Raw genomic sequence first — 13,397 nt, forward strand, 5'->3', positions numbered from 1 at the left:
ATGTGTTTACTTGTACCACAATGACTCCCAGCAGTCTCTGAAATAACCTGCATCTTGTTTTCCAAGCTGCTGCTCATTCCAATAGAAGCAGTGCAAGAATCACTTTCACCTCTGGCAGTGGCTACTGTTAATCTGTTAGTCCTTGTATCCCCCAAAGCTAGCAGTTTTCCGACCCACCTAACAAGCCTCGATAACATCAGCAAATATTCTTGCACTCTTTCTATTTAAGTGTATCCCATTCCTGTAGAAACAGTCTCTCCTGTTAACAAGTACAAACCAGGCTAAAAAAAATTCTACCCCTCGAGCCTTGCACAATCTTTCCAGGGCCGAATAGATCGACAAGGTTCTCATCATATACTCCCTGGCCGACCGAGCTAGCCAGGTGGGTAAAGTGCCTGCCTGGCAACCCAAAGGTCACGGGTTCGAATCCCACCCCAGGCTTAGATCAAAGTACTGCAAAAACCTTGGGAGGTGCACTATGGCCACAGAAGCCGATGCGCCAACAACTACAAAAAAAATATATATATATACTCCCTCCTATTGTGTCTGGGCAGAATTGCAGACACTTTCAAATTCAACCCTAATTCACAGCTTTTTTTTCGACAGTGACCTGTATTTGTTAAGTAATTCCGCCAGTCTCCTACTCTTAATATCATTAGTGCTAATGTGTACAACTATATCACCTTTGTGCCCTTAAAAGATATCCACTCTACAATGTCATCAACCTTTGCCCCTGGCAGACATACTCTGGTCCTGTTCCACCTATCCTTTTTACAAAGCACATTCCCCGTTTCCCTGACAATAGAGTCACCAACAACTGCTAGTTCCTGTGGGACCAGCGCATTCTGCCTTGGGGGTTGCCGCTGTGTTGCGCGATGACCAAGTGCAAGATCTGGCGTTGATTTGGGCAGCTGAAAGCTTAACAGGCCCCTCAATTTAGATCCTTCGAGGGCATCCACCCTGTTCTTCAAGCTCTCATATAGGCCCATAACAACGCTGAGTTGTCGCCTGATTTCGTTACACTCCTTGCAACGCGCGCACACAAAGACATCCCCCATGACAATATCATGTCCCATACCCGATTGCTCCACAAACATCATGCAAGCAGTGCATTTTAAAAGGCCGATTCAGAGGGCAACTGTCCCCCCCCTCAGTTCTCCCCTGAGCCACAGCACTCCCAGTAACTTGAGCCTTTTGCCTTGCTGCTCTGGTCTGAATCATGATTTCGGTTTAATTTCAATAAAATTTCAATTTCAAAACAAAATTATAACCCTAAACTTGTATCCCCACACAGTTATAACGCTATATATATTTTTCAGTATCGAGTATTATCTATGAGTTCCATTTATATAACTTCCATATCAAGTTATGTATTAATTAATTATGTTACGTTTGTAATCTAAGTTGTTATGTATTTAGTTAAAAGTACAATTTAATTGACAATGAAGTTTAACAATATTAGTAGATTTTAATGATTAATTGACAATATTATATTATATACTGTACTATACTAAGCTTACGCTATCTAGTTCGGGATATAACGTTGTGTCATATAACAATGGCGGCAAGTTACAAACGGTAAATCTACGGACACTTAAGTATTAATTAACTTCCAAATCTCGCTGTCTCAATTCAGAATAAACTAAGGATCCTGACTAGGTCTATAAGCTACTTATAGAAAATAATTTGATGTAACTATTGATCAATAAAACGGCTAAATATGGCTAAAAAACTTCTTTACATTTACATTGTAAAACCATTTTCTTATGGCATGAGCAACAAGGGAATCCAGTTGTACCCTGCTTAATTATGATTCTGTCTGTGAGATTTCAGTTGGATTACTTACTGAAATTAATCCAGCAGCTTTGTTCACCATTCCTTCATTTCAGGAGGTTCAAGGTTGCCCTGTTCACTGCTCATCCACTTTTAGGTCCTACTTTCAGCAGATGCTTTATAAATGGAAAACACTAGTAGATATAATGATTTCCTTACCATAGATCATAATGGATAATACTGCATCACAAATAATCGAATTCTGCCAGGTATCCATTCTTTGACATCTCTCTCTCTCTCTCGATCTCTCTTTCTCCCCCCCCCCCCCCCTCCAGAATAACTTGTTCTGTTCTTCTAGGAATATTACTTTTAGAATGGTCCTTAATGATACTGCACAAAATGCAGTCAGCCTTAAACCACTTCATTTGAGAAAAAGCATCTTCATATTTGAAATCAGTTAATACTACTTTGGCATGAATTTCTAACCAAACTTGATAAATTTTAAAAAATTCATCCAAAACCAGTAAAGTTGAAGTAAACTAATGTGAATAAACAAAAATGACTATCCGCATAGCCATTTCTGTATTTTTCAATGTTTTTTTCAACCATTCCTTTCCACATCATTAGTGAAAAGGAAGAGTTGTAAAAACCTTGAAAAATAATAAAAATGAATAACCAATTTCACTTATTAACCATGTTTTGAGGTAAGCCAGGATCAAAGATTTTAACCAGGTGTAAGGTGCATAGGTTGGGAGGCAGTGGAACTTTGATTTAAAATTCAAAGTGAAAAGAAAAAATTAGCATTAGCATTAGTAGAGGCATTTGATGCAAGAAAGCAAGCTTATGCAGCATCAGCCAAAAAAAAAAAAAAAAAAAAAACCCACTTCCACTTCACCCCTCTGTTCGTTCAAAATACCTGTCCAGCTGAGCCTTAAACTTATTTAGGCTATCAACCTCCACCACAAGGGATGGAAGTCTGTTCCACCAACCAACCACCCGCTGGCTAAAGGCAAATTTCCGCACGTCTATCCTACATCTGTCTTTCCTCAATTTGAATTTATGCCCTCTCAGGTGATTTTTCTGAGCTAGAGGAAGAATCCCATCAGCATTGAGCATGCTCAAACCATTCAAGGCTTTATGCACCTCTATCAGATCACCTCGCTGGTGCCTAGTCTCCAGACACTGTAATTTGCAAAACTTAAGCCTTTCTTCGTAAGAGCACCCCTTTGTTCCATTCACTAATCTTGTTGCCCTTCTCTGTACTCGTTCCAGCAGCTCTACATCCTTCTTGAAATAAGGCCTCCAGACCTGTATACAGTACTCTAGGTGTGGCCTGACCATTGCCTTATACAAGGGAATAATCACCTCCTTATCCCTGCTGGAAAAATTCCTGTATATCATTGACAATACTCCATGAGCTACTCTTGCAGCCCGTCTGCACTGCTCAGAGAACTTCATATCTGCCTGCACAACCACCCCCAAGTCCCTTTCATTCTCTACCACTGTCAGTGTAGTACCACAGAGTTGATACGTTGCTCTGGGGTTGCTGTTTCCCATGTGTAGTACTTTACATTTGTCAATGTTAAACTTCATTTGCCACCTCTCAGCCCATCTGCTCAACCTTTCCAGATCCTGTTGCAGGATCTGGAAAAATAATAGGGATGCTCTCCTTTGATAGTTTTACTGATGAACTCTGGGCAAAATAGCTTTAGGATCTTCAGGTTTTACATGTCTAGAGAACCTGAATAAAACAGTTTTACTTAAAAAAAAAAAAAAAAAAAAGTTTGAGTCCCACTGCATTTCAATTATGAGATATAAGCCCAGTTAGAAGAAACATTTCTTCAGACCTCAGACACAAAGTTTGTTGTTGCTGCTGCTGCTGCAGGATCACCTTGTATGTTCAATATGTGTTGTTTGTGCAGTATTATACCAGGCATTTTGTATATGTGTATTCAACTTTAAACATTTACAGGAACTCCCCGACTTACATAATACTCATAATACTCGACTTACACAAATTTGACTTTATGTAAGTTTTTGTTGGCCGGTGCAAACTTTAAAAAATCGTGGAAACGTATTTTGCATCCCATAGGAATAAATGGAGGTATCGTGAAAATATCATTGTGAACCCAATAACACATTGGGTTTTTTTTTTTTTTTTGTAATTTGTTCCAAGTCCTTGGAAGTTAAATTTTGCTATATTACTAAGCTATTTATCTCTCTAAAAGGTCATATTTATAATGGAAATTGCACTACCCTTTCATCGTTATCATATGTTCCTGTATAAGAATCAAGTTTAAAACGCCTTTGTGATATTTTTCTAAAGCACGTTTCTGGAGATCACAACCATAAAACAATAAAAACAATTTGCACTTTAAAGTTTATTGAACTTTTCTGTTATTGCATCTAATTATAAACTGGTAGTAAACTCAATCTTATTGCAATTGCTAATAACTGCAATTGTGTGGGTTTTTACACTATTATAGTGAAATGCCCCTTCACTGAAATCTTCAATCATATAAAAAACAAATTTTCAGAAACTTCTCTTCATTCCTATTTATGTATTACAATGATGAAGGGAAAGCAACCAATTAAAAGTGCAAGTGGTGGTAGTGCCAGGAAATGAAACAAAATTGATTTAGAAATGAAGATGAAAATGATTAAGAAGTACGAAGCAGGACAAAGTTTGTCATCTATTGCAAGGGAATTAGGTCTCGCTGCCTCAACAGTGAATACTATTTTAAAGGACAGTGTGCATATAAAAGAACATGTCAAAGGATCAATGCACTTAAGATCAACAGTGACACAAAACAGCATTCAGGTGCTATATCAAAGATGGAACAGCTGTTAATAATATGGATGGAAAACCAGATTCAGAAGCGAGTGCCGCTGAGTCTAATGACCATTCAATCAAAAGCAACAAGTATTTTTATAGATATTAAGGGTAAGTACAGTGAACCCCACCCCAAGTTTGTGGCAAGCAACGGGCGGTTTAATAGGTTCAAGCATCGCGCTGGTTTCCACAACATTGAAATATGTGGTGAAGTTGCCAGTGCAGCTGCAGAGAAATTTTGTGATATGTTGGAAAAAATTATTGATGTAGGTGTCTATTCAACGCAGCAAATTTTTAACGTTGACATGGCTGCTCTGTATTGGAAAAAAATGCCAGATCGAACATACATTGCCATAAAAGAAAATACAATACTAGGTTTCAAGGTGTCAAAAGAAAGGGTGACCCTCTTGCTTGGGGCTAATGCAGCAGGAGATTACAGATTAAAACAACTGCTTGTGTACCATTCTGAAAATCCTTGTGCATTTAAGGGCATCGATAAAGGCACCCTACCCATGCATTTCTGATCGAACCAGAGAGCATGGATAACAATATCTCTCTTTGAGGATTCATCTAAATGCTGCTTCATTCCCGAGGTTGAAAAATATTGTAAAGACAGTGATGTTCCTTTCAAGATTTTGCTTCTATTAGATAATGCTCCTGGACATCCTACGCATCTAGATGATTTCAATTCGAAGTGAGAGTCGTATTTCTACCGGCAAACACGACTTCACTCATCCAACCTATGGATCAGAGTGTTATTTCGAATTTAAAAGCATACTATTTACTCATTACAATGGAAGGGAAACAGCTAAAAATGATTAACAACTTCAAGTATCTAGGAAGCTCCATTACAAAGACTGGAGTAATAGACGAAGAAATAAGTAGAAGGATACAAGTGGGTGGGAATATCTATAAGGAGACAAGAGATCTGATTTGGAACAGGAACATACCACTGAAGTGTAAGAAGGCTATATATCAGGACTATTACGTACCAATTCTGACACATGTATCTGAAACTTGGACTATGAGGAAAAAGGATGAAAGCAGAATTCAGAGGGCAGAAATGAGATTTGTGAGGAGCATAGCCAGAAAGACAAGATGCGACAAAATCAGGAATGATGTGATTAGAGAGAGAATTCAGGTTGAAAAACTCCAGAATAGGATTGAAAGGTCCCATTTGAAATGGTTTGGACATGTCAAGAGGATGAACGAGAGGCGTTTGCCAAGAACAATGTTTGATTTACAATTAAGGGACAAAAGGCAAAGAGGGAGACCAAGAATAAAATGGCAGGACATGATAAAGACTGATGTCATTAAGAGAGGGGGAATTTAGAGTGAAATGATGGAGAGAAGTACACAGACAGGGCATGGTGGCAAGGCTTCATACGTCGACCCGTGGAATAGTGAAACGATGATAGATGATGATACTATTTATGCACAGCATTTGCTCAGGCATTGTCTGCAGTAGACAATGAGAAAAATTTTACGTTAAGAGACTTTTGGAAATCTTATAATACTTGCCACGCCATCTTAAACATTAATAAATCCTGGGCAGAAATTACTAAAAGTTGTTTAAATGGTGCGTGGAAGAAAATATGCCCACGGCACATAAAAGGCTTCAAAGGATTTGAAAAAGACGAATCATATGAAGCGGTTACATATAAGATTGTAAAGATTGCAGAGCTACTTCAGTTGGAGGTTGATGCCAGTGACATGGAGGAGTTAATAGAGGAAGATGAGAAGGAATTATCTAACAAAGAACGTATTGACTTGCAGACAGCGATAGTGAAAGAAGAAAATACTGACAAAGCTCATGATGAACCAAATTAGGAGCCAAGATGCTTCATCACCAGAGAGATGGCAGTGGCATTTTGTGAAATTGCATCAGCAATGGTGCAGTTTCAGAAGATGGATCCTGACAGATTCTTTAACGATTCTTAAAAGTTAACAGCTGGGGTGAATGATATGCTTGCTTGCTACAAAGAAATCTATGATGAAAAGAAAAAAGCCGTTATCCATTAATATGTTCTTTCTAGATGTGAAGCTGTGAGCTGTGAAGACATCAATTCTGGCAGTGATGCTCGAGAGGTAAAACTTACTGACGTTATGCCTGTCTCCTCACTGTTTTTTGTAATTTTATAATTTTGAAATTTTTTTAAATTGCACGCTTTTGTAATTTTTCCTGTGCATGAGATGAATAAATACAATAAATAATTCTATTTGCATGTTCGTCGAACATTTTCTTTTTTCATTTAATCAATTCAGTGAGCATAGTTGCGAGTGCTACACAAACATGGGGGAAATTCCGAATTGCGCAGCTTCCACGGAACGCAACCCTCACATAAGTCCGAGAGTTCCTGTACTTTTGCTCACAGATTAATGTATATTTGCTAATTTATGTACTATTTCTTCAATAAACATAACAGCTTAGTGCATTAGCATCAACGAGCTGCCTGATATTGCACTACGTTGAATTAGTAACGTTTCACTAATGGAGAAGACTATTGTTACTTATTCTCAATGGATACCACCACCCAGACAGCCATTTCAAGGCAGTTTGGCCTTGCATCACGTTACTTATTCAAGGTAGTGCAATATCAGGCAACTCGTGAAGGTATTCACAATATGAGATAAGATAAAAAATTATGCCATTTTACCATTTTGGTAATTCACTTCATATAAACATGATGCTAATGCACTAACCTGTAACATTTAGTGAATTTTCTGTAAGCCCTAAATGTTTTCAGTCTATTTCTTCAAATTTATTTCAAGATCTACCTTTAAACAATTGAGGAAATATGTTGGAATAATGAAGAAAAAAAATATGTAACCCATATTTTATTTTCAAATATTATTAGCATTAGGATTAGTTGAGGCATATAATGCAAGAAAAAGCTTATAGAGCATCAGCCAAAAAAAAAAAAAAAAAAAAAAAAAAGACTTCCTATTTCACACATCTGGTCCCTCCAAATGTTTGTCTAGTTCAGCCTTAAATTTATTTAAGCTATCAACTTCCACAAGAACATATGGAAGTCTATTCCAGCAATCAACTACTCGCTGGCTAAACATAAACTTCCGCACATCTGTTCTACAACTGTCTTTCCTCAATTTGAATCTATGCCTCTCAGGTTCTTAATATGAGCAAGCAGGAGTATGCCATCAGCATTGCGCCTACTCAAACCATTCAAGGCCTTGTACACCTCAGTCAGATCACCTGACAGTTGCCTTTGCCTAGTCTCCAGATGCTGCCACTTGCAGAATTTAAGCCTCTCTTGGTAAGAGAACCCCATTGTTCCTTTCACCAGTCTTTTTGCCCTTCTCTATATTCGTTCTAGCAACTCTACATGCTTCCTAAAATGAGGCCTCCAGACCTGTACACAGTACTGAAGGTGTGGCCTGACCATTGCCTTATACAAAGTATAATCACCGCCTTGTCTCTGCTAGCAAAATTCCTATATATCATTGACAGAACTGCAGTTTGTTTGCTTGTTATTTGATTTTTAGGAGCATTAGCAACTAAGGCCATATCATATTTCTCCTGGGATATGCAGTGGTCATACCCTGACCTTTCCGCGTGACTACGGAGGTGCCCAAAACTGCAGTATCTGCTCTGGCAACCTGTCTGCACTGCTCAGAGAACTTCATATCCGACTGCACAATTACTCGCAGGATGTTTTCATCTCCACCTCCGTGAGTGTAATACCACACAGTTGGTACATTTCTCTTCGGTTACTGCTACCCATATGCAATACTTTGAATTTGTCAATATTCAACTTCAGTTGCCACTTCTCAACCCATCTACCTAACTTTTATAGATCCTGTTCCAGTAGTATACTGTAACTATCATTAACAACACTGCCAACCTTGGTATCATCTACAAACTTGGACATTAAGCCTGATATACCTTCATCGATATCATTTATAAATATAGAAAACAACAATGGGCCCAGCTCCGAACCTTGAGGGACTACACTAATAACATTAGTCCATGTAGAGCAGTGTCCATTTATTACCACTCTCTACCGTCTCTCACTCAACCATCCCTATATCCATTGCAGCAACTTGCCCTTAATGCCATACCGCTCCAATTTTTACAGCAGTCTTCCATGTGCATCAGTATGAAAAGCTTTCCTGAAATCCAAGTATATGATATCAAAATTATTTTTTACATCTAGTTTCTTTGTGACCACTTCGTAGTATCCAATCAAATTTGTCAGACAAGACTTCCCCTTAACAAACCCATGCTGGCTCAACTATTACTGCAGTCTTGTCTAGGTGATCCTGCATCACTTCTTTAACCAGTGATTCCATTATTTTCCCTGGAACAGGAGTTAAACTAACAGATCTATAATTATTTGCATCACCCTTTGAACCCCTTTGTGAATTGGGGATAAATTTGCACATCTCCAGTCCATGGGAACCTCCCCTGCATCTAAGGATGCCCTCATAATTAAGACTAGGGGTTTGTTACTTCCCTCACTGCCTCCTTCAATATACCTGAATAGATTCCATGTGCCCTAGGTGCCTTTTTTATGTTTAACTTCAACAATCTCTCTCTCCACAGCCGAATTGATCGACAAGGCTCTCATCATATACTCTCTCCTACCGTGTCTGGGCAGAATTGCAGACACTTTCAAATTCAACTGTAGCGCACAACATTTTTTCAACATTGACCTGTATTTGTTAATTAAATCTGCACATCTCTTACTATTAATGTCATTAGTGCCAACATGTACAACAATATCACCTTTTGTGCCCTTAAAAAGATATCTGCTCTACAACGCCATCAACTTTTGCCCCTGGCAGACATATCCTGGCCTTTTCCACATATACTTTTTGCATAATATATTCTCCATCTCCCCGACAATAGAGTCACCAACAATAACTAGTTCCTATGGGTCCAGCAAATTCTGCCTTGGAGATTATTGCCACCTGATGCACAGCAATGAGCTCTGGTGTTGATTTGGGCAGCTTAAAGCTTGATGGGCCCCTCATATTAATTTCCTCGAGGGCATCTACCTAGAACTCTCATAGACACCCATCAGAATGCTGAGTTGGCACCTAATTTCCTCACAGTCTACACCTAGCACACACAAAGCCATCCTCCTTGGCTAGATCATGTCCTGTTCTAGACAGGTCTGCATACATTTCGTGTGTGCACTTTTTTAGCCTGTGATGCATTGGAGAATCCTGCTGAAAGACTGCACCACCAGAGGGGAAGACCATTGCCATGAAAGGGTGTACCTGGTCAGCAATGATGTTTAGGTAGGTGGTAGATGTCAGAGTGCCCGGAACATGGATGACTGGACCCAGGATATCCCAGAAGAACATTGCCCAAAGCATGACACCACCTCCACTGGCTTGTTTTCATCCCACAGTTTTCATCCCTAGGTAAACGATGCACACGTACCCGGCTGTCCATATGGTGCAACAGGAAACGTGATTCATCGGACCAGACGACCTTTTTCCAATCACTCAAGGTCCAGTTTCGATGCTTGCGTGCCTATTATAGGCTTTGTCGCTGGTGAACAGTTGTTAGCATGGGCACTCGGAGTGGCCTGCAGCTACATAGCCCCATTTTCAGCAGGGTTCGATGTACTGTGTGTTGTGACACATTACTCCCGTCACTAGCATTCCAATTACTGGTTGGTTGCGCCACAGTCGCCCTTCTGTTGCCACGTACCATCCAGGAGAGCCTTTGTTCACCTCGAGCATCAATGAGCCGTGGTTGTCCAACACCTCGCTGGCGGTTTGTGGGTTTCCCCTCCTCGAACCACTTTCAGTAGGTACTAACCACGGCTGACTGTGAGCACCCCACTAGGATTGCCGTTTCGGATATGCTATGACCCAGTCATCTGGCCATTACAATTTGGCCTTTGTCAAACTCGCTTAAGTCTGCTGCCTTTCCCATCTGAAGAACAAGAGTAGCACTGATTAACAGAGCTCAGTATCAGGTGTTTTTTATACCGACCTGCGCATGCGGCGTAGTTCACCTGCATTTGCTTCGATTTACATAACTCACTGGTCATAATGTTTTGGCTTCATCGGCGTATATATACCTATTATTTTTTCATAATAAGTTAAAAGTATACACAGTTGACTTTGCATTAGTGACAACCTCTTGTTTAGGAATGGCCTGGTCTGTGACAATAGTTAAAGTTCAGTCAGGAATGGCTGATATAAGATATTCTTTCTCACAGACATCAAAAATTGAATATGTGTGAGATAGAATGGATCAGCATCAAGATTGTTTTGACTGTGATCGTGGAATAATTGAGGGAGCAAGACATGCACGTGCCTGTATCTCCCCAGTCAATGTGATTAAGTGCTCATATTGTGTAGTGTCACAAGTCTACCGTGACTGGCTTGCCAGCAGTCAAACAACCGGCCATAAGTCAGATGTTGTCAACGGCTGTGGTGAGCAGTGTGTCTTGAAACACAACAGGACTGTAGCACCGTGGCCCAGATAACTACCTAGTACAACATAGGAATAGCAAGACAAATATCCCCATGGGCTATGTGCTGGACATTAGATTGTGTACGCTACAGCAGTATATGACCATCATGAGTACCTAAGCTCACTGCAAAAAAAAAAAAAAAAGAAAGAAAAAAGAAACTGCTTTGTGTGGGCATGTCAGCACCAACCCTGGACCACCAACATGTTACAAAAATGTCTCCTGGTGTGACGAATCTTGTTACCAACTCTGTCATGCTGATAGACATATTTGTATTTTGAGAAAGCAACATGAGGCTGTAGTATGGCTTCTTGAATGTACTTGTGGTGTCCAGCAGGCTGGAGGCATTGGTTTTATGGTTTGATAAATGTTTTAGTGGCATGCCCTGTGTCCACTGCTAACCTTTCCATCGTTACTGACGAAGTACACCACTTCATGATAACATTGTATCCAGATAATTCAAGCATTTATTAGCAAGATAATGCATCATGCCATGGCACTCAGTAGGTTGCTAACTGGTTTCAGGAACATGACAGTTAATTCTCCATCCTTCCACGGACACCCAATTTGCCCTATCTTATCCCAAATAAGCATTTTTAGGCCCTACTGATAAGGATATTGGACAATACAACATCCAGTTGACAACATGCAGGCATTACTGATAGTGTCCTACCAGTAATGCCTACAACATCTTGTGGAGCTCGTGCCAAGATGGGCTGTGTTACCGGCAGAAGGTAGCCCCACAAAGTATTAGGTAGGTATCATTAACGCAAAGCCAACTCGTTGTATATATAATCCAGCAAGATAAGACTAATGAATAACCTCACCAACTGATTATAGTTGCTGAAATGATATAATGAAATTAATTTTTTAGTGGTAGTATTCCAGTTTAGAAAGGTTGGAAGACTGTCTTGGCATTTTAATTTTTGTTTATTTTATTTTTTCTTATTTTATTATTGCAGGTTCCTGAAGATACTGCTGATCTAGTTGTCAATAAAGCCTTAGACCTCTGGTACACGAAACGAAGCGAACAAAGATGAAAGGTAGCTAGATTTCTAGATTTTGAAAGCAAACAGTGCATGTATGCTGACATTTTGAATTTGAATTTTAAATGCAATTCTACCTGTTTTATATATATATATATATATATATATATATAAAAACATAACATATATATATAAAAAATATATATATATATCACAATTATTCTAGTGGCATTAGGATTTGCTAGTAGAGCTGTAACTCATATTTTGTGCGTGTGTATGTGCGTGCATGCGTGCGTGTATTAAAATTTAACATTACACAATCGACATGTATATATCTATTGCAGATACTGAAAAATGCTATTAGAGAGATCCTAAATTTGATGTACATATCATGTATATATCAGCAGCTAGTAACCAAGAGATATAAATGATATCACTTGGTTTCTAGCAATATAGGAATAACATAATATGTAAAGACATGAATCAGTGTATATTATTAGCATTAGCATTAGTAGAGGCATTTGAGGCAAGAAAGCAAGCTTATGCAGCATTATCCAAAAAAAAAAAAAAAAAAACCACTTCCACTTCACCCCGCTGTTCGTTCAAAATACCTGTCCAGCTGAGCCTTAAACTTATTTAGGCTATCAACTTCCATGACAAGGGATGGAAGTCTGTTCCACCAACCAACCACCCGCTGGCTAAAGGAAAATTTCCGCACGTCTATCCTACATCTGTCTTTCCTCAATTTGAATTTATGCCCTCTCAGGTGATTATTCTGAGCGAGAGGAAGGATCCCATCGGCATTGAGCATGCTCAAACCATTCAAGGCTTTATACACCTCTATCAGATCACCTCGCTGGTGCCTAGTCTCCAAACACTGTAATTTGCAAAACTTAAGCCTTTCTTCGTAAGAGCACCCCTTTGTTCCATTCACTATTCTTGTTGCCCTTCTCTGTACTCGTTCCAGCAGCTCTACATCCTTCTTGAAATGAGGCCTCCAGACCTGTATACAGAACTCTAGGTGTGGCCTGACCATTGCCTTATACAAGGGAATAATCACCTCCTTATCCCCGATAGAAAAATTCCTATATATCATCGACAATACTCCATGAGCTACTCTTGCAGCCCGTCTGCACTGCTCAGAGAACTTCATATCTGCCTGCACAACCACCCCCAGGTCCCTTTCATTCTCTACCACTGTCAGTGTAGTACCACAGAGTTGATACGTTGCTCTGGGGTTGCTGTTTCCCATGTGTAGTACTTTACATTTGTCAATGTTAAACTTCATTTGCCACCTCTCAGCCCATCTGCTCAACCTTTCCAGATCCTGTTGCAGCAGCATAGTGTCAG

General features: G+C 39.5%; 1 protein-coding gene across 1 annotated transcript in view; it reads left to right on the forward strand.

Annotated features, from left to right (window-relative positions):
• Window positions 1-13,397, forward strand: part of TBC1d7 (TBC1 domain family member 7) — a 183,073-nt gene that overhangs the window by 127,784 nt on the left and 41,892 nt on the right. Inside the window, 1 exon segment of the mRNA XM_090384586.1 lies at window positions 12,024-12,104. Coding sequence (XP_090240712.1) covers window positions 12,024-12,101 — 78 coding nt within the window. The 3' untranslated portion in view covers window positions 12,102-12,104.

The sequence above is a fragment of the Mastigoproctus giganteus genome, chromosome 11 (genome assembly GCF_048544385.1).
Source record: "Mastigoproctus giganteus isolate SK-2022 chromosome 11, ASM4854438v1, whole genome shotgun sequence".
NCBI classification, from domain to species: Eukaryota; Metazoa; Arthropoda; class Arachnida; order Uropygi; family Thelyphonidae; genus Mastigoproctus; species Mastigoproctus giganteus.